General features: G+C 30.8%; 2 protein-coding genes and 1 pseudogene across 2 annotated transcripts; 2 read left to right on the top strand and 1 right to left on the bottom strand.

Moving 5' to 3' along the window:
* The first annotated feature begins 5,128 nt into the window (after positions 1-5,128).
* LOC101503223 (uncharacterized) lies at positions 5,129-8,222 on the top strand. Its single transcript, XM_004504423.4, has 2 exons — positions 5,129-6,008; positions 6,741-8,222. The coding sequence occupies exons 1-2, from the start codon at positions 5,307-5,309 to the stop codon at positions 8,007-8,009; spliced, it is 1,971 nt and encodes a 656-aa protein (XP_004504480.1). The 5' UTR covers positions 5,129-5,306; the 3' UTR covers positions 8,010-8,222.
* A 1,134-nt stretch (positions 8,223-9,356) lies between these two features.
* LOC105852268 (lysine histidine transporter-like 2) lies at positions 9,357-10,264 on the top strand (annotated as a pseudogene).
* A 917-nt stretch (positions 10,265-11,181) lies between these two features.
* Positions 11,182-18,885, bottom strand: LOC101502892 (polynucleotide 5'-hydroxyl-kinase NOL9). Its single transcript, XM_004504422.4, has 9 exons — positions 18,530-18,885; positions 17,029-17,310; positions 16,897-16,930; positions 15,915-16,084; positions 15,582-15,765; positions 15,286-15,466; positions 14,766-14,865; positions 14,077-14,204; positions 11,182-11,407 (listed from the first exon to the last, which is right to left on the bottom strand). Coding segments are annotated over exons 1-9 (1,125 nt in total). The 5' UTR covers positions 18,531-18,885; the 3' UTR covers positions 11,182-11,362.
* Between the last annotated feature and the right edge of the window lie 4,410 nt (positions 18,886-23,295).

Raw genomic sequence — 23,295 nt, 5'->3', positions numbered from 1 at the left:
GGCAGGTGATCTTGATTCTAGAAAATCTACTTCTGGTTATATGATGACTTTTGCAGAGGGAGCTGTGTCTTGGCAATCAAGACTACAAAAGTGTGTTGCTTTGTCCTCTATTGAAGTTGATTACATTGCAACAACTGAAGCTTCCAAAGAACTCTTGTGAACGAAGAAATTCCTACATGAATTAGGCCTCAAGCAAGACAAGTTTGTGTAATTCTGTGACAGTCAGAGTGCGATCCATTTCAGCAAGAATTCGATTTTTCATTCAAAGTCGAAGCATATTGAAGTGCGGTATCATTGGATACGAGATGCACTGAAAATGAAGTCATTTTTAATTGAGAAGATTCATACTGATGAGAATGGTTCAGATATGATGATGAAGACCTTGCATGTGTCGAAGATGATATTGAAGTAACAATGTCGATTTACAAGAAAGGGGGTTTGAATTGTAAATGTGCCTTTTAAAAATTCCTGTTAAAACTTAAGAAAATAACTCAAGAATGATCTTGGTTATGAAAACAGAAAACGGAGAACGTTCTTGGTTTATGTTATAAAACAGAGAACGTTCTTAGATTAGCAGAAAATCAGTTTCTATTTTATCTTAATTGATCAATGCAGTATAATAAAGAAAGAGATAGGAAAGAGAATACCACACAAAGATTTATCCTGGTTCACCCAACGTGGGTTACGTCCAGTCCTCACACTGTGAGATTTTCCACTAAGTGTTTAAAACGAAGAGCCTTCTTAATCTTACAACACCTAGAATAGATCAACCTTGATCTATTTCCACCTTAATTACTTTCCACCCAGAAAGCAATTACAACACCTATCTAACCTTGATAGGAAGCAATCTTAAACAAACTATAAAGAAACTCTTATAGTTTGAGTTTTTACAAATGATTGAATTTGACAGAATCTAATATTGCTCAACTCTTGTTTGAGAATAGATTCTTTACCGAGTATCTAATGACAATTTCGCAGCTGATATGTGAATGTGCAGCAGTGGCTGTTTTGCGAATTGCAGAAAATGATGTTGCCTCTGTTTTGCAGAATTTCAAGCTTAAGTGTGATTGTATATTGTTGATTACTTAACACTTGAATTTATTACTTGATCCTGAGATAATGGCCTTCTATTTATAGGCTGTAGATGTACTTGAATGAAGGTACAAGAGCTGTTGGAGAGACTTTGCTTTTTGACTGAAACATTATTTTAGAATAAAAATAATCCTTCTTTGAAATAGCTTTTTGACTTTAAATGGTTTAGCATTTAAAGCATCTCTGTCCTTTCTTTGACGTTTCTTCATTGATCTTGGATGGTACATTATCTGCCTTGAGTCTTGAGTGTAGCTAGAGAAGGTTGGAGAGGAATTGCAGATCAAAACAAAGAGAAACAGAGATGCTGTCTCTGTGCAGAAAAACGGAGAATGATTAACGTTCTTGGTTTGTCAGTTTGAACTTTCTTGAGCTTCAATAATCATTCTGGAGTTCCCGTTTTAAACGTTCTGGATTTCTTGTGTTATTGTTTTGTCATATGCCCAGATTGATAAAACTTTCTTGACTTTTGAATTTTGGAGTATGCAAATCGTCATGATTTTTGTCTGTCTTTGAGTCCTTTGATCTTTGCGATCAAATAACCTTTTTGAGTCTGGATGATTCCTACTTGTTCCTTGCCATGTAATGATTAGCTATGAATGATTTTCAGAGCGGACTTTGTATCACAGGGATAGAAAAGATTTGACCAATATGCTGTGATGGATAATTTGTTGAAGCTGAAGATCATTCTCTGTTATGATGCAAAATGATCTTGTTGTTGTCTTTTCTTGATTTGTTTGATTCTGCTCTTAATTAAATTCACTCAAAAACACATGTTAAATTAACATAACATTTTTAGAATCAAAATTAACTTTCTTAATTAACCTTTGTTTATTTTCATCAAAATTTGAAATATAGAGTTTGCCTCAACAGATAGATATGTTGTAGAAAGAAAACTGGCATGGTTGAGCAGTATCTTTCCACTTGAGTCGTGAGGGGAAGATTTGTTGGGTGGGTTCACTCCCCAAGTGGAACCCACTAGTTTTATTAGTATTAGTATTATTATTATTGAAAAAAAAGAAAGAAAAAAAAAGAGTATTATTGGACTAGGCCCACGTGAAGGAAATAAAAGGAATTTAGAAATCCTAAGAATTAGAAGAACGAAATAGAACGGCTGCCAAAGAAGAAAAATAAGGGTTTGGTACCGGTGGTGGTAATAGGTGTGTAGCAAACTTGCTCAGTTTGATTTACAAATTTAGTATGTTATTTCTACCACTGAATTTGTTATTTTAATATACAGTTTGAGTAGTTTTATTTTCTCTAAGAGTTACTTTGCCATACCCACTTTAGTGGAAGGTTGTTATAAGGTTGTTATTATTTATTGATGTTCCCTATTGTTATTAGGAAGACTCTAGTGTACTCGTTAATTATTATAGTGGAAGTTTTACTGGACTATGTCCCGTAGTTTTTATTCTCTCAATTTGAGGGAAGTTTTCCACGTTAAAAATTGCGTTTGTCTCATATTTAATTTTCTGGCAATTATTTTTGTTTTGAAATTGTATTTTTTGTTTGGTCATTTATCTGCACAAGTAGAAGAAAAATATTCCACATTATTGAGATAATTGTTGTTAATTATCTCGATTTTTTCCCAACAAGAGGTACTCTATTTTAGCAACTAATGGAAGCAATAACAAGTAACAAGTGACTATGTGAGTACTCTTTTTTGTCTGTACTCAAACCTTGAATTGGGGTGAAAAAACATTTATTAATAATTGTGACTGATTGTGGTTAAAATTATGTTGGACACATAGGAGAACTATATATTTCACTCTCAATTATAGATTTTCTTCACACACATGAGTAAGGAACTCTAATCATTTTTATTTATTTTCATAAGGCATCAAAGTTCTTAAACTCAGAATATCTTATATTACAGAAAAATTGAATATCTAACAAATGTGAATTATTATGTTATAATTAATAAACTTAATTTACTATATAATACTCCGCATGGCCTTAAATATTAGAGAATATATATATATATATATATATATATATATATATATATATATATATTCTAAATTTAGACTCCATTAATATACATTGTTTGAATTTGTCTCATCTAATTTGAGAAATTAATGCATTAGTTATTGATATTATAATGGTTCGTGATTCATCATATATGTCTATATAATATTAATTATTCATTTAATTATCAATAGTAGATATTATTTATTTCAAATGAGATAAATTCATATTACTTATATTTTATATTTAAGATTGAGAGAAATATATCATTATGTATTTGAAAATCATGTTCTTCCCTCCTAAAAATAAGATGTAGCAATATCTTGTTCAAAAGAGATGATATTTAAAAGAGGTTTATATATTTTATAAAATGATATTATAGCAATATTATTGACGTACTCCCTTGCCAAACTCAGTTAAGAGGGATTTTGTCCCTTGGCCTATTCATGTGGGAAAAAGTCTTCACTTGTAAATGCAAAAAATAGAAGTATATCAAAATAAATCCGCAGTGAGCAGTTATATATTTTATAAAATCACACGCTTCACCACACCACATATAGAAGCGTGAAGGTGACGGTTGCAAGGGCTCCCGCGTGAAAAAGTGAATTTGACCACAGAATGTTTCATCAATCACGCCGATAATTTCTTAGGAGGGAAATTTGCCCCTTAAAACTACCAACAACAAAAGATTTCTTTTTTTCTTTGTAACTCCTGCTTTATGTCATGCCACAAACGACACAATCCTCGAAATTTCCTCCGCTTCAATCAAAAACAATCACTGGGGTAAATTAGGGTCATATTAACTTTTGCCTTAACCGCACATGCCAAAATTATAGTTTTTTTATTGAATTTAATTTAATTTATATATATATATCAGTATAAAATATATTTTATATTTTTAATTAATTACATTTATTAGATGACTTATATTATTAATAATATTTGACTTTCGACTTAATTACTTATAAAATAATTTAGATGTTCAATTATTATTTTTTATTGTATAAACTTTTTTACCTTGACACTGACAGCACATAAAAATAAAAGTTAAACTTTATTAAAAAATATAATGTTTGAATTTAAAAAAAATTAATAATACAAGTTTTATAATAACTTTTACATTTAAATTATTAGTATGTGCTCTTGAAGTAAATGTTAGCTTTCCATTTAATTATAATATATAAATATAATGGATTTTGTATAATATTTTTGTTCAATTAATATTAAAGTAACTAATTTAATATTTAAACCGACAATATTAATTTTATATATATAAAAAATTAATTATATATTTTTTAAGTAAAAAAAAAAGAGAGGCATTTTGTACTTAACAAACAAAATTAATATTGTGAAAGAAGGTGAACCCATAAAATAAAATAAAAAACATTTATAACAAAAAAAACATAATTAATTATATTTATCGTGCAATGTAGCACACAAGTTGCAAAAATTTCATCTAATTAAATATCCTTTGGATGTCGAGTGAGCTCAAAAGACTAGAGATTCTCGATCCTTCTTTTTAACTTTATCCCCACTATAGATAAGAAATACCTCTTCCTCCTCACAAATCCTTTTCCTGAATTTGTCATATAACAATAACATCATGCAACAACAGTTTTTGAGGTTGGTTTCTTTTATTATCTTCTAATCACACCATTCAGCCTGCAGCCAGCCAACAATTTGTTTTTGCTACCAACATCACCCTACAACACTACTTGCTTTCTTAACTTTCTCTCCAAATCAAATGCTTCTCACACGAGAATCTTTATTTTATTTTTATCCATTCACACAATTGTTAGAAACTTTATAATAATATGGGTATTTATAAATTGAATTAAAACTTAAAAATTTATCTTTATTTTTTAAATAAATCTTCATAAAATGTTACAATATTATTATAAAATCTATAATTGCATTTACACCATTTTAAGAAATCCATATTAAAAATATCATCAAAAAATTTATGCTATTTATATTAAATCTAATTCATTTTTACGGAATCAACTAATAAAATAAAAATCACATTTACTTAACGTGATATTTAAGTTTTTTCCTTTTCATGTGGATTTTTGATCTCATTATTACTTTTCCAGTAACTTTGAGTTTCAACATCCAATAGAAGAATAAACATAAAAGCATAACCTGTATTGAATTAGTTGAATGATTTTTCCACTTTACACTTTTATAAAAAGCCACTTTGCTTTGTTCCTTAATCCTAAGAACATAGTAGTGAGTGTTGTAAAAAAATCATGGCACCTTCTCATACCTTTCCTCTTCGTTGGGAAAGCACAGGACACCAATGGTGGTATGCATCACCTATTGACTTAGCAGCTGCAAATGGTCTCTATGATTTAGTCACTGAGCTTCTCCATCTTGACACAAATCTTCTCATCAAACTCACTTCTCTTCGTCGAATTCGACGCCTCGAAACCGTCTGGGACGATGAAGCTCAGTTTGAACATGTTTCCAAGTGCAGGTCTCATGTTGCAAAGAAGCTTTTTGTTGAGTGTGAAACAGAAAATGGAAAAGGAAAAAATTCTCTTATTACTTCTGGTTATGGTGGATGGCTTTTGTACACAGCTGCTTCTTCTGGTGATGTTGAATTTGTTGATGAATTGTTGAGAAGAGATCCTTTTTTGGTTTTTGGTGAAGGAGAGTATGGTGTTACTGATATGTTTTATGCTGCAGCTAGGAGTAAGAATTGTGAGGTATTCAATCTTGTTCTTCATTTTGCTCTCTTGAGAAAAGATTGTGCTATTGAATTGGATGAAGTTGGTGGAGTTTTCAAGAGGGAGATATTGAATAGAGCTATTCATGCTGCTGCTAGAGGAGGGAATTGGGAAATACTGAAGAAGAAGCTACTTTTAGGAAGTGATTCTCAGATTTTGTCTTATAGAGATGCTCATGGATGCACTGTCTTGCATTCAGCAGCTGGAAGAGGCCAGGTTGAGGTGAGACACTCATATCACTTAGGTTTTGTTTTGTTTGAATTGATTTATTTGACTTTATATAGAAATAGCTTATGACATAGTTGTTCATAAATTGTTTTGAGCTTGTTTCCACAAGCTCACCAGCATAACTTATGAAAATAGGTTATGCTTTATATAAAAAAAGTTTGAATTTGGTTTGATTTTTTGTTAGAGAAGTAAATTATACATAACTTATGTGATAAGCATTAATCACATAAACTCTTAATTAAGTTGTTTATAGAAACAAGCCTTAGTATGCATGTATAATCTAAAATAGAAGCAATATTAACCAACGTTATAATGTGATATAGAAAATTTTCAATTTTAGACACGATTTTCTAATTTGTCAATTTCAACAGCTAAATTATTCGACCCAAATTATTTGAGGGATTAAAATGACGATTCACTCAATCTTGTACAACCAATTTTGTCTCAAAAGTTATAGAGGTCAGACAATTTAATACTGAAATTAAAAATCTTCAATTATATTAGTCTTTCAGAAACAATATTGACCAGCCTTATAATGTGATAGAGACTAAAATTGTTCGGCTGAAATAATTCGAGGGACTAAAATGACGATTCACTCTATCTTGTATAGGAATAATAGGAAACTTATTTTATTTCTGCCACTGCCTTTCAGGTTTGATTATCTTTTTGAATCAGTTAATTAATGCTACAAAAACTCAGTATATATCCAAACTTACTTTTATGCAGGTGGTAAGAAATCTAATTGATCAATCACCTGATATTATAAACTCTACTGATTCTCAAGGCAATACAGCATTACATGTGGCTTGTTACAGAGGTCACTTTCCTGTGGTAGAGCTTCTGATTGAAGCATCTCCTTCATTAACAATGTTAACCAATCACAATGGAGACACTTTTCTTCATATGGCAGTGTATGGTTTCAAAAGCCCTGGTTTCTGCAGACTCGACAAGCACGCCGAGCTCATGAAACAGTTATTACTAACCGAAAAGATCACGAACATGAAAGACATAATCAATGTTAAGAACAATGCTGGTAGAACACCTCTTCATGTAGCTGTCATTCATGATGTCAAATGTGATGTAGTGGAATCACTTATGTCAGTTCGATCGATCGATTTAAATGTCCGCGACACTGATGGAATGACTCCTTTGGATTATTTGAAACAACGACCGATATCAGGAACTTCTGAATTTTTAATCAAGCAGTTGATTTCAGCTGGTGGAATATCTAATTGTGAAGATTGTGTGACAAGAAATGCAATTGTGAATCATATGAAAACTCATCATGGTGTTATTGGAAATAGTCCTGGAACTTCATTTAGTATATCAGATGCTGAGATATTATTGTACACATGCATTGAGAATTCATCTGATAGAATTGTCAATAATGATCAAGCAAGTTTAGAAACAGAATCAAATTCATTTTCAATTGAAGTAGACAATGATTCAAGTTCCTCATGTAACAGCAAGACTACTAGTTCTGTTAATTCGGCTGCGAAACGGTTAAAGAATCTTCTCAAGTTCCATAGGAAAAGAGAGACAAAAGCATCAGCCTCAGAATTTGAAGATGATGATAATATTTCTGTTGATTCTATAAGTTCAAGGAAAAATTTGGAAGATTTTCCAATGACATTAAGGCAAAGATACTCAATAAATCAGTGTTCACTTCCAAACAACAAAAGAACATTATCTATAAGAACTTTATCACTTCCAAATCCAACTGCTAAAAAAAATTTCACTGCAGGACTAATGCAAGGTGTAATTAAGGTAAAGCCAAAATTGGATAATTTATCTGATTCTTCAAACAATAAGGAAAAACATGTTGATACAATTGGACCCTCTTGCTCCAATGGTACCTTAGAGTTGAAATATAATAAGCAGAGAACATTCAATAAGAAATTGATGAACAGGTATTTTTCTTTTGGAGCACAAGGGCAGGCTTTGGAAGATGCAAACAGTTGCACACTGTCAAAACATAGTTCTAAAGTGTTTTAGTAATTTAGTTAAAATAAATGTTATTATATGTGTATATGAGCCTGCTATTATGTAAGATTAATAAGCCAAGGCAAAACACTTTATCAATGTTTTTTATTTTATTTTACTGAGAAGTACTTCGTAAAATGTAAAGTGGGCCCTAAGAGGGTCTCAATGTTAGTGATTCAGTGTATAACATAAATTCATAGTACCATAAGCTTTGTTAGTTTGTTACTTACAGTTTGATTAAAAAAAAAAATAGTGACTTACAGCTACAGATATATGAAACCTGTACTTCAGCTCATTTTCAATTATTAATAAATATTATTATTATTATTATTATTATTATTATTATTATTATTATTATTATTATTATTATTATTATTATTATTATTATTATTATTATTATTATTATTATTATTTGGGAGTAGAAAACGAAACACCTAAAAATAATAATTGCCGCTTTTTATGGCTCAAATGAAACACCCTTAAAATTATTAAAATTATGTTTGGATGTCTAATAATTATAATTAGTAGAAGAATTAAATGAATGTGAATACAAAATGAAAAATAGTAAATTGAGAGTGATACATATAATATTAATTAGATGATATATTTTAAAAAAAGTAATTAATATTATATTAAAAATTGAAAGAATGATTCATATGTTATTTGTAAATGGGTCACTTTTAAAATGTGTGATTTTTTATATAATAATTTTATGATGTAAAGAACTATTCATATTTTGTAGAAAAAATAATATAATTGTTCCTATTACATGATTTATACAACAAAAGACAATCGGATGATAAAGTGAACAATGTAGATATGAAATATGATGTAAGAAGTAGACATCCAAAAATAAAATTAATATTTCTTTTTAACATATGTTTTGGATGTAATTAATTGATAACATATGTCATGGATTAATAAATTTTATCTAAATTAATTATAAAGTTTAACTCAACCGACAAATATCTAAATTATTAAACGAATATTATGTATCAGATTCAAACTTTACGGTAAAAAAAATATTACTAAAAAAAACAGTTACTTACTGTAATAACTAACTAGAGGTATAGTTGACCGAGTGATGTTTTTAGCGAAAAAGTAGATCGTTGGGTAGCACAAGTGCTATTTATAGTAACGCTTCCAACCTCATATAGTTTCCACAGTTTGTGAAACTAATGACACTTTTTGAATTACATAGCATGAGATAATTATGAAGATCGAGCTTGGTAGCTGTGAGACCTTATAAGAAGTGATTAATTGGTTACATTACATTGTTTAATTGCGAAGGAAATATGATATTGAAAGAAAAAAACATAAACTGAATAAAAGAAAGGAGAAGAAATATGGAGAATGATGATGCGGCTAGACAGAAAGCCATTAATGAGTGGCTACTCTGCTTTTCACAATATCACAGCCATGGTTGGTGCCGGTGTTCTCACCCTTCCTTACGCTATGTCTAAGATGGGATGCTATGTATGTTTATCCATTTATTTATTTTCGGAAAATATGTCTCATATTCAATCAAAATAAATATCTCACATATATATTTATAAAAAAAATAAATAAAAAACAGGGGTCCAGGCGCAGTGGTATTGATATTATCATGGATTATTACTTTGTTTACACTATGGCAAATGGTTGAGATGCATGAAATGGTACCAGGGGTAAGATTTGATAGGTACCATGAACTTGGTCAACATGCATTTGGTAACAAATTGGAGGAAAATCATTGAAAAAGGTTCAAGAAACTCTTTGTCCAACTTGTAGACACATCAGAACCTCCTATTGGATTCTTATCTTCAGTTCTGTAAACTTTGTTCTCTGTCAATGCCCAAGCTTCAACTCTATTTCTGCTGTCTCAATATACAATACAGATATACAACAATAGCTTGGGTGGCTTCCATTGAAAAGGGAGTTAAAGCAGATGTGGACTATAGCTATAAAGCTAATAGCACTGCTGATGGTGTACTGAACTTCATGTTGGCGATGGGAGAAGTAGCATTCTCTTATGCAGGTCACAATGTGGTTCTCGAAATTCAATCAACAATACCTTCTTCTCCTCAGAACCCTTCCAAGATAGCAATGTGGAAAGGAGTTATTGTTGCATATATTATTCTAAATGCAGATTCCATGTATAATATGGCTCAAACTCAACAAACCAAAGATTTTTCGTTTATTGAGATGTTTTGTAATGAAATTTGACAAATTATGGATAGTTTCTATGAAAAAGAAATGAGATAAGATGTTGAATTGAGACATTATATATACAAGAACTACTTTCAAAAGTTTTATGATAAACTCCGATTAATCAATTTGCAAATGAAAATTGAAAACATTGGAGCAAACAAGTTGATGATACCAGCAAGATTTGAGAAGTTATTGACGTCAAAAAACAAAAAATTGAAGTTATGCATATTATTTATTCAAGTTATGCATGTGATTATCATCTAAATTACGCATTGATTAACAACTTAATAAGAGAAATCATTTTCTCCGTTCTCTCTTATCCTTTTCTATAATCTAATATATTCTAACAAATTCCGGTAAATTGAGTTGTAGAGGATAATCAGAGACTAAAAGTTTCAGGAATTATTCAACCTCACCCAATTTATTTCTCAGAATAATTTCTTCACTTTTACAATGAGAATGTGTTCATTATCACAATTAATCTATGTTCATCGCCCAGTACAACACTCATCGGTGGTCAACAATTTAACAATTTTCTGATCATATAAATCAAATAAAAAATTAAAAGGAAAAGAAGTGTTAAAAAGAAAATGTTGAAAGTTCTTTTCTTTTACGGAAGAAAGGAATGGCAGATGGCTTTGCAGAAATTCTGCTTTCAAATTTTCTGAAATAATTTTTACTAGGTCACATGACCTTTTGAATGAAAAGCTAAGCAGAGTCGTTCGGATTTAAGCAATAGTTATGGTTATTTGTTATTGTTTCTCACAATAATTAAGCATTCTCACCACAGTCAGTTTCTTGTATATATAACCGAAATTTTATTTAACTATTGACTCGAAAGATAGAGTGAAAGAGTTAAGTTGAGTAATAAAGATATCACAGTTACATCCTCACTCTCAACAAAATATTAACAATTGTTAAATTCTAACATTGACCTGCAAATTAAAGTTAGAGAAAAGAAGTGCATAATCATAAATTGGGAAGAAAAAAATACTAGTAGACACAAATTATTATCCGTGTACTGATTCCATGAAAAAGAGAAGTATGTATTATTTATAATTTATAATAATTATAATAAAGGGTTGACTACTACCCTATGTAACTATAATGATTCTGTTCTCTTTGCTAACTCGTAAAAAATAATTAGCTTAGTCAATACATTCTCTGACATGTAACTACAATACATTCTCTGACATGTAAGGTGATATGCATCCCTGGACCTGAAAAGAAATCATTTTCTTACATGAGAACATGCATCATTAATAATAATAATAAATAAATAAATAAATAAATAACCTTACACAACACTCAGATAAAAAAATGAAATGAAATAGGAAAAGCAACATTACATGAATGATTCTTTCGATTTCAAGACACTTAAACAAGATTGAGGTTAAAAAATATAGGTTTAGGGTTAGGGAAGAAGGAAATGAATGTGGTCTGCTGTGTAACAAAATCTTAACAATAATAATGATTGTACTAATAATGAGGTTGTGTGCCAGTCCTACTAGAACTAGCACAAATATAAACCCAGTAGAAATAAGACTAAAATATACAAAAATAAATAAACCGGTCAAATAATATAACTAGTCCTACATAGGGTTTGATTGAGAGAAAATGAAAGGAGAGAGGAACAAATTCCCTCCTGACTCAATTTTAACACCCCTCCAATATTGAGGGATTTGGAAAGGAGGACACACGTGTTTAAAACATTTAAATACAGTGACTAAAATATTATTCCTAAATCAACCATAAAAGGTGATATAAAAAGTAATAGATGCTTCTAATATGGACCTCCAAAAAGGGTCCACAGGTGGACCCTTAACATTTTTAATAAAATGTTAGCTTTTACTTTATAATAATAATAATAAAGGATATGAAAGAAAATTTGTTTTGACATTCCTCCCCTCCCCTTCGAACCAAACCGGAAGAAAGTTATTTTCCCTCATCCCTCTCCTCCTTTGCATCAAATATTCTCTAAGACTCCCCTTCCTTGTTACAAGTAATAAGCCAAGAGCATAAGAAGAAGAACATTGGTCTAACTTGCCAGATAACTTAGGCAACTAGCCCTCCCTTCAATTAAAAAAAAGTAAAGAACATGGCAACCTTCATCAGAATATTAAGATCTAGGTAGTCAATCCCAGATAGCGGCGCGTCGCAACCAACCCCGAAAACCGGGATAGCGGATTGCGGGATACCGGAATTTTTTGAACAAATTATATGAATAATATTATATAAACATGCATAATAAAACAATATCTCAAACTCATAACCATTCATAAATAGTAACAAAAAAATAAACATTCATAAATTAAAAAATAAAACAGAAATAAATAAATAAAAAGAAAGAAGTAACAAAAAAATAAATTAAATAAAAGAAATAGAAAGAATTAACTAAGTAACAAAAGATAAAAAAATCAAATTAAAATAAAAACAGAAAGAAAAAAACAAGAAAAAAAGAAGTAACAAAAAAAATAAAGAAATAGAGAAAGAGAAAGAAGTAAAAAGAAAACAAAATTAAATAAAAAAAAAGGAGTAAAAACAGGAACGGCACATAGTAAGAGAACAGAGAAAGAAGTAAAAACAGAACAGAGAAAGAAGTAAAAGGAAGAGAACCCATGACGAAGAGGAACGGCGCAGAGGGCGCAGAGGAACGAACGAGTGAGGAAGACGAACAGGCGAAGAGGAACGAACGAGGAAGGACGAATGCAGAGGAGTGACGAACGCAGAGGACGACAAAACGGCAGTGAGAAGACGAAACGACAGAGGGCGACGAAACGGCAGAGGAAGGAGACAACTAACTCTAAAATTTGAAAGACAATACCAAAATAACCCTTAAAACATTTTAAAAATTTAAGGGTAAAATTGATTTTTCAAGGAAAAAAAAGAATGTAAAAAAATTTGTTTTCTAGGGTTTGAGAACCCACGACCCGGAACGCGACCCGGCCCAGATCGCGTGCGACCTCTTCTTTCCCCGCGCCGCACTGCGCCGACGCGGCCATGTCCTTCACCGCTCTGCTCCAGCGCGATCCCGCCGCAAACCGGTGCTATTGACTACCTAGCTTAAGATAGAACATAGATCAACTACTGAACTACCTAGGGACGGCTCCATCCAACCGGAGGCTTCTTTGCTCCACAAGCCTTTCACATAGCCAGCCGTTTCCTCTAGCTCAAATGCAACATAATGCACAAAGACTATTACTCTCGCTGACAACACAACTAGAAAAACAAACAGAACTTACGGGAAAGAGGAATCAATGTCCAAATTAAGTAAAGGGAGTAGTGGTGGTCAGGGCTGTTCTAACATGGTCTTTGCATGGCTGTCAGGTTTCACATACCAAATCAAGAATTATAAGTTTAAGTTTTAGGTTTAGAGAAGAAGGAAACGAAGGCAACTCCAGGTAATAAACTGAATTTTTTAAAGATATCATGTGTTACAATACATCAACCTTATATATATACTAATAATCAAGTCAAATGCCACTCCATTTAGTACAACCACACTATTATGAAGATCAAAACCTATGGAAATAAAGAAACAGATCAAAAAGATAGTCAAATAATATCTTAAATATTCTCTAACAACACCAATGAATTATCAAGCGTTATGTAAGCGCAGGAAGCAGAGCTGGAGCACCCAGTCCCAGGCTCCAGCAACAGACCCATGACAGATTACATGAAACTATAGGTTCTTTTTCATGCGCACTCCCGCACGCACACACATTAAAATCCTTTTCTAAAATTTGACAACACACATTTTAATGACATTATCTAAGTTGTAAGACAACAAAATAAAGCAGTTTGGTAACACTTTTCTAACAAGGTAAACTTTTGTTTCTACAAGTTAATGTTGAGAAGAAGGAACAAGTACAAAAAAACAATTTCTAACCTGCAATAAACAAGTAGGAATTTGGATATAACCCTGTAGCAAGAGGTTGACTTTTTTCAGAGCATTAAATGGCACAGGTGTAATCACATAGAGCATGCCTTTGACTGTGTCAATACCCCTCACAATGCCTGAATCACAAGAAATAAAGATGTCTTTAACAGTAATTATGCTTAGGATAACCCAAATTCATAACAACTAGAAGATCGTATGGACTATGATCTGTGTGCTCGTCATTAAAAGATCAGAAGACCAGAGGAATATGACTTTTTTATTTTTTATCTTTTGTATTTGTGGATATTTGATACCCTAAAGAGATAGAGATCCCTTAAGATGTTATTGCAAAATTACGAAATTCCTTTCACTCGGCCCACATATGTAAATTCCTTTCAGTGTTTCTGTGTGCCTCACTGCAACCAAAAGTTTGACTGATATTGTTCAAAGTTTTAATTTATATTTTTCATTAGAATCCAAATGTCATTTTTTGTTTATGAGGCATTGGAAGCCATCTAGACATTAAAACCACAAAATAGGGGGCTTTCAACTAGTTCACAACACCACTGCCATGGGATTATTAAAATCATGTCAGAATGTTAGAATGTTAATTTTGCAACAGATACTGTAATTTGCATCTCAGTAAAATGATGGCAGAATGTTTATTTTGAAATTTGGAAGTCAGTCAAATTACGTACCAAGACCAAGGCACCAGGGTAAATTTTTAGGTCCTTCAGATTCAACTGCTAAGCCAACAATACTAGCATTCAGGCTGTAGAATATTTCAGAGCTTGGGACCTACAAAAACATTGATAGGTCATATAAAATGTTTTGATTTCCTTTATACAAAAATAAGTAAATAAATAAATAGATAAATACAAGATATACTGTCAAAATTTATATATTCAATACTCAAATATAAATTGAAAACCATAATATATTCAGTATTTATTTAAATATATAATGAAAAGATTTGAAATTCAAAGTGGTATTGGAATCAATGGATGAAATGCATCAAAACCAAGCATATAAAGGACAGCCCAATCACAAGACTCCACTGTGGAGCTTAGGAAGCGTTAGACTTTGACACACAACTTTTGAGTGAAGAGGCTGTTTAGGCGGATACTGCTGCCACAATCAAGTCACAAGGCATCAACTTTACTTTTACCCAGTGGCCCGACACAATCAGAAGAGATAATAAGTAACAATAGAACCAACCTCACGATGAACATGTCGAATCTTTACGCTTGCAATGGGAACTTGATAAGGACAGTGAGAGGTCAAGGAATGTGCAAGTTCCTTGATAGTTGAAATATCTGAATCGTTAGGAAAGCACTGTCTGAAATAAGCCATTATTCGTAAATCACGCAGGAGATGAGCATCCTTTTGAACAAGTACCCTGGGGAAACAAATAGGGATATTCTATAATACTTGATGAACAAAATTGAAAAGAAAAAAAAACAAGTGGATCAAAATAGCAGCTGAAAATGCTAACTAATCAGATTTGGGCTTACGATCTATTTAATGAGTCCTGACGAGCTGAATTTATCTCGATCAAGTTCATTGTTTCATCATGTTTCCCATCTAACCAGAATTTTCCGGCAGGTAAATTTTTGTTTTCAGTGGATATACCTATCTTAACTATATGTGTGGGACAAATATGTTTTAACATATCCACTAATACGTCATAACCAACACCTGAAATGCAAGACAAAACCCACTAAATGAGTACCATAATCATTGATAAATTGTTATTAGTCCAGGAAAGCAATAGTTCATGTGCAGTAAAAATATAAAATGAACGAATAAAAGGAATCAAATTAATAACTCAAAAGACACGAGCTTACCTTTAACCCAACCTGGTGTATTCACTACAAGAGGAACCACAGTCCTAGAAGATTTTTCTCTCTTAGCAAGAGTGTAATACTCCTTTTGATAATAATCATATATGGAGAAGATGTAATTTAAGTATGCTGATGGATCTCTCTTAGAAGAAACATCGCCAAAGAAAAGGCATCTGCTACGTAATAAATGACAGAAAGTGAATGAAGCAACTCCATAACAAGTAAACATGTTCATTCAAATAAGACATCGATTAACTGAGGCTAACAGAATTAAATATATCCTACAAACAGACAATAAAATTCCATCCACCTCACAGTCTATAGAATACTTCATAACAATGAAATGGACTAGAACCTTTGAGTCTTACAACATCATCAAAAAAGGGAACAACAATGAATAGAACAAGAATGCGTGAAAAAGTCATAATATCTAAAACCCCATTCGGAGAAAATCGATTCAGCCCCAGATAACCGGATGAGGTTTTGGTTTCGAAATTGACTTACAAAACAAAAAACTCACAACCACCCCGAACAGGCCCTAATATTGTTATCAATCAGTTATTTAATTTTTTGACAGTTCTATATTTAATCTGGTAAGCAAGCTTTTTTATAGACAGTTTGTTATTGAGAGGAGGAATTGTTAGTAGCAAGGACTGAGCCCTAAACCTCATACGCAATACTCCTTTGGTGTCCCAATTCATACCACTAACTACTCTTTTGGGGACTAATCCAGAAAGCATGTGATATACTCATATACCCCCAAGTAGTAACCAACCATCTTAACCTAATTAACAAGTAAAGAATACAACATGCCTAACATTACATGGCAATTACATGTAATTATAGAATAGTGATTATGTGCCATTACATCTTCACAAGCAGCAGTCATGTGAAATATTTCCAATTCAAAGCAACATAAATAAAAATAAAAATCTAAAAGACAGATTAAGTTCCCATATTATTGAGATGAGATAGCAATTCTTACCTCTCTGGTGTTTTCAGGCATGGAATTGTCAAATCTAAAATAATAAAAAAATAACAAAGTTCTAAGTCAATCAATATCCAGTATGAAATACTTTTTTAGAAAATGAAGAAAGGTATTGATTACCATACATACCTGGAGTTATTTTACGAACGACGGTGAGAGACACAAAAGCAGGAGGAGTAAACTCAGGTTGACCAACATCGGTATCGAGATAAGCTACTCTCTTAAATTTGGTCAATAGTACATTTAGGAGATAGCGGGAGAAGGTTGTCTTGCCACAGTTCTTTGCTCCACATATGAGTGTGATAGTAGGTGTTGAACTTGAAGCAATGGACTCTGCAGCCTGCGACCATTGCTCTGGGATGTAAATGTCTGGTGAAGGGGACGAACCCATAGCTCTCTCTCCGTCTGTCACTGTCAAATTCAAATTGCAAGACATATACTTTTGATCAAAAAGCTCTTTATTGACTTAGTCGTGCAAATTTGTAAACATGTACTGTGTGTAGTAGTATACTCGGTGATTTTTATATTAAAATTTTTGGATCAATTTGTTACTTCAAGAATTTTATTTATTTCTCATTCATAACAATAAATAGAATCTTATAAACATTTTATCAAATGGAGCGAAATCACATTATTAAATTGATGCATGTCAGAATACCATTCTTGTCCCATGTTCTTTCTATTTATTTTTCATTCACTGTCAACATGACTAACTTCCCTCTTCACCTTTTGTTTCTTTCTAGTTTCTATTTCCACCACTTGAGATACACATAATTACTTCATGCCTATTTTTAATTATCACTTCACTTTTACATCCTTTCTATATTACATTACATTAGCTATTACATCTTTCTCTCTATTCCTTTACTCTTTTCCCACACCTCTTGATCATGCATTATATATTCCTAGCTATACTTTAATACCTTCCTTTGTCATCTCGCTTGGTAAAGCCAAAAGAACTATTTTTAAGGCTGAAGGCCACTATCACTATATGCGCTCACATGGTCACACACACATCTGACAGCAAAGGATAAGGGACTAATTTTCACTTTTCAACGAGCTTGAAAGAAAAAAATTGGCGTTTTTATTTGTTATATTGTGCATATTGAACTGTTCATGTATACTAAGCCACTGAAATTTGGGTTTGTTTACCATTTTTTCTTGGGAAACCGAAAGCATGACAGAACAAAACAAAGTCTACAATTTGTTTCACCGTTTACTATATTTCTGAATTCGGGACAGTATAGAATCTTACATAAACTATAAAAGAGTTGGTCCCTGCATAGGAAAATTCAATCCAAAACCTACTAGGTGATTGACTCGGTATCTATCAATAATCTGCCTTTATATTGAGTCGGGTTGAACTAGATGACTCATCTCTAAAAGCAATTCATAAATGCAACTAAAATTCTCTAAACACCAAAAACCAATGCAGAAAACCAAACAAGACTAAAATACTATAACCATTCTGCTATGAAAAATTAGTGGTGAACGACATCACAACAACCAAAGCAGCGACATGTGAGTAAATCTCATCAACAACAAGTGCATACGGCAAGCAATACATACATGGAATAAAGAGATGAACATGATAAAGACTTAAAAGAGAAGTAGAAGAAAAAAAACTCACTGAAATAAATAAAATAATATGGGTAATCCAAACTCCGACGCGGTGGGGGTGATTTCCGGCGCAGTGGTTGCCGGTGAAAGTGTCCAGAAATTAAAACAAATTTGATCAACAGAAATATCTCGTCACATAGAAATGGAATATCATACGGTTTTTTTGTGGTTGGATTTGAGGTGGCCGGAAACAGGCTTCAAAGGCTGCGGTCCAAAAATTCAACTTCACAGTCCTAAATAATAAATATATGGCTTTTAAAGAGGAGAAAGAAGGGAACACAATGGTGGTGGTGGAGTGACAAACGTGTGCCGGAGCTGGACCGTGGGGCCACCGAGAAGTGGAAGGCAGTGGTGGGTTTGTTGAAGAGAAATATAAACCCTAATAACTCATAATAAATAATAGGGTTTATTATGCTTAAAATATTTTTTTAGATTTGTTATTCTTTATTTTTTTTTAATCCTTTAATGAATTTTAGTCTTTCTTTAAAAGTTAGTATAGCATTGACACATAAAAATTTGTGACCAGGTAGAATTATAATTTTCTACCATTTACTCGTACTTCTACTGATATAAATTAAAAATAAGTAAAGAAATAAAAATAAATTTATTTCAAAAAAATCTACGAAAAATTGAAAAAGAAAAAAAAAAATCCTAAAAGGTAAATTAATACAATTGATTTGTAAGCTATTTAATTTCTGATTAGATTAAACTACATCATCACATGGAATTTTGTAGTTTATATCTTTTTTTTCTTGACATTTTTTTGTATTATGACATTGAGGTAGACACGCAATGAATGGGTTGGCTATGAAAAAATACGTTTATATTTTTGTTTGATTTCTTTCAAAACAAATCTTAATATTTAATATTATTTTTTTAAATTTTTTTTAAAATTTTTGTATATTTATATTAATAAAAAATATAAGTAAATGGTAATAAAAATTATTATTGCTTTTTAATACAAAATTATTATTATTATTTCATGTCTTTACAAGATTTTTCATTTGTCAATACCACATCAACTTTTAAAAATATCAAAATCCAATGATGGACTAAAAAAATAAATAATATCAAGTTATAGAGGTAGAATTTAAAAATATATATATATTTTTGCAAAAATTAAAATCATATTTTTCTTAAATTACGTAAACCAAAAAAGCACAATAAACCTTAAAAAAAATAATAAATAAAAACTAATGTGTGTGGTTAGTGGTGATGTGTACACCTATGAGATAAATAAACTTATAATTATATATCATTAAATTTATTCTTCATTGATCAAAGAATCAAACTTTTTAAAATATATTTCTCTAGTTAAAATTATTATTTTTTAAAAAATAAAAAATGTTTATTTATAATTTATATTAACTCATTTAAAATTATCACATTTAAAAGTGAACTGCCATATATGAGATAAATTTTTACTGATAAAAAATTTAAAATAATTATTTATAAGTTGTAAATGATTAAATGTATCATTCATGGGACAAAGAGACAAAAAAAAATTATAAGTGATATAATTTTTCACAGACAATTTTTTATATATCATTTACCAAATAAGTTAATACGGATAAAATTGAATTATCATATACGAAATAAATTTTCATCGATAAATAATTTAAAATAATTATCTTATACAAAATAGATTGTAAGTGATTAAATTTATCATTCACAGGACAACTTTTGATTGAACTATCATGCATGGGACGATTTTTGATTTATCACTTACAAAATAAGTTGTCACGAATAAAATTAAATTATCATACTCGATACAAGTTCTCGTCGATAAAAAATTCAAAACGATTAACTTACACGAAACAAATTATAAGTGATATAATTTAACTATCATATACGAGACAAATTTTTATTGTCATATTATACCTACTTTTTGTTTACAATACATGCCTATTGCTGAATTTTGATGACTTATTCCTATTCTATTGTCATCCTACCCACATGAAAAATAATAAGGGATGTTGCAGCGGCAAAATGCAATTTTGTTATTATCCCTAAATCATCAGTGATGGTCCAACACATTAGGATGTCTAAAATGTAACTATTAGACAAGACTTTATAAAAAATTAATAAATAAATTATTAATAATTTATTTAATAACTACAGAAAATTTCTTTAATAAAATTAGTAGTATTTTCAAATCATTTTTCTCTATATTTTTCAAAAAAATAAAATAAGACATTTCAACTGTTTTATAACAATATCAAGAACTCATGTAAAAAATTTCATATTTTAGTTGAAGAAGAAAATAGTTTGTATACCACCACTCCAATAACTCAATGTTACCAATATGTTCACTACTTATTTCATGATTTCTCAATTTATAACTAATATTTTGAATATGAGCAATGTGCTCACTTTTTGTCTAAATAATTTGCAACAAAAATATGTTTTATTTAATTTATATAAGATTTTATATGTTGATAGCAAAAGTTAAGACGAATGTTTCACTACGATATTATTGGAACTTTATATCTTATAAAAAATTAAAGTATAATAAATTTTGGCAAGGCCTAAAACAATGCCTCTCCCCGGCTCTCTAAAGCATTTGTCTTGTGTTTAACAATTATATCACAATGATTTTATCCATGTGAAGATTGTTCTTCTAAAAGTACAACAATTTCTAAACACATTTGCAATATTCCATCAATCTATCTATTTTCAATCAATAGTGTATTTTAATGAGATATATATTTAGTCATCCTATAGAACTAAACCAAAATATCAATATACTTAAAATTTATCTCACAAGTTGATCTTGAATTGAATTATTTCACTGTAAAGTTTAGCGAATTTTGACTTTTCCTCATCAACTTGGGAAAATTTGACCATTAATGTGGAAAATATAAGATAGCCGTGTTTATTGATATTGGGGACAACTTTTCTACGTATAGATGTAAAAGTAATGAATGATAAATTTAAAAATTACGCCAAAAATATTTTGAAGTATTCAAGTAATTGAAGCATCAAAATAGGTGATGATTTTAATAACGGGAGGTGTACGCGTCCCTCTATGCAACACTAGGAGAACTTCCAATGTTGAGTTTTCTTCATCTTTTCAATTATTTCTTCGTACCAATGTTGTGCTCCATAAAGCTCACTTACACAAGTTGTTTGACCAAAATTCATGGTTCAACGGGCAATCTACCATCATAAGATAATAATAAATTGTCATGTTGAGAGTCATTTAATATATAAATAACAAATACACATTTAAATAGTTAAAAACTATAATTCATTTATTATCAGAAAAGATAAATATCATTAAATTTGTATAAAAAAATAGATTTAAAAATCGAAGCGTATTAAGTAAACAACATTGTTTTGTCAAATTTGCGAATTGGACTAACATTTCAAACATAGTTAATCAATGGAAATAGACCGAAATGGAACTTCAACTGCGATAGTCTAACTAAATGAACCATTCTGTCACATATTTTCATATTAGTTAACTCTACTCACAACAATTGTATCAATTATAAAACAACCCTCACTTGTATTCCAAATCTTAAAAAACTCTTAATTTTAAAAAATTATAAATATCAATAATCGCATTTGGTGTTGCCTCCATCGATGATTTCCTCAAATAATTTAAATGTCAAAACTGCTGCAAAATGCTTCAGCCATATATTTCCATATTGATTGTAAATCGCATACCATCCATCTTATTGTTAAATGAACCAACATTCTATTTGATCAAATCGTCACGTTGTTGAAGACTACGGTTTTCCATAAGATGATCAACTTTTCCAACTCCCAATAAAAGCAGTTCGGTTCCTTGACCCGAACTATACTTTTGAGTTGGTTTAGCTTATATTTGGAGATTAGCGTAAATGGCAACATGCCTAAATGCACAGATTATACGATTTCTATTTAAAACAACAAATGTTATTTGTTTACTCACATAAACATTAAATGTAATAAGTTGATAACAACTTCAACCAACAAATTAGTATGATCATATTTTCATTTAAAATTTTGCGCTCATCTTGACTCTCGACAAGTTATTGTTACCAAATTAAATAAAAAGGGAAAAACTTAGAAAGCAATTGAAGAACTATTATCGACAAAAAGAGGTATCAATCTTGGTAAAGATTATTTTAGCAGGGCCAACTGCCAAGTGCAATGGTTATTTGAAGCATTCAAGACACGCACATAATAGTAATCCAACGTCCTAAAGCAGTTTGCAAAACGTTATGTCGAGTAAAATATATCAAGTAAAACAAATATACATTTCTATCTGTATAGGGAGGTTGGAGTTCATCTTTAGACGAAGCAAATGTCTTTCTGGGCATCTCGAAATGAAGTCAACCGTTGTTTTCATCGCTACCCAACTTCTAGAGTTATGCATGTAAAAGTGAAAGTAGATAAAAGTTAAAAGTCAGAAACAGATCGATAATGTAAATGAGCGTCGAAAGAAGATTACCAAGATTGGAAAGTGTGGCTTGATATTTTCGTGCGTCACACCGAGGGAATGCAAATAAAGATATTAATGGTTAAAAAAATCGACAACAGAAGAATAACAATAATTTGGCTAAGAGACTTGCAAATTCCCTTTTATAGAAAGGTCTTATGTAATTACACTACATTAATTACCTAGACTTTTCAGCACAATTGTGTAACCAAAGAATATTACACTATTTAATTTTAAAAGCAAAGTGAGATGACACATTACGATTCCATTTTAATTCCCAACAACACCGAAATTTTGAAAATATAAAAGAAATAGTGTATATTGTATGCAAAAATAAACCTAAATAA

Source organism: Cicer arietinum, chromosome 6, assembly GCF_000331145.2.
Source record: "Cicer arietinum cultivar CDC Frontier isolate Library 1 chromosome 6, Cicar.CDCFrontier_v2.0, whole genome shotgun sequence".
Lineage (NCBI taxonomy): Eukaryota > Viridiplantae > Streptophyta > Magnoliopsida > Fabales > Fabaceae > Cicer > Cicer arietinum.
This window is presented reverse-complemented; position numbering and strand designations above follow the sequence as displayed.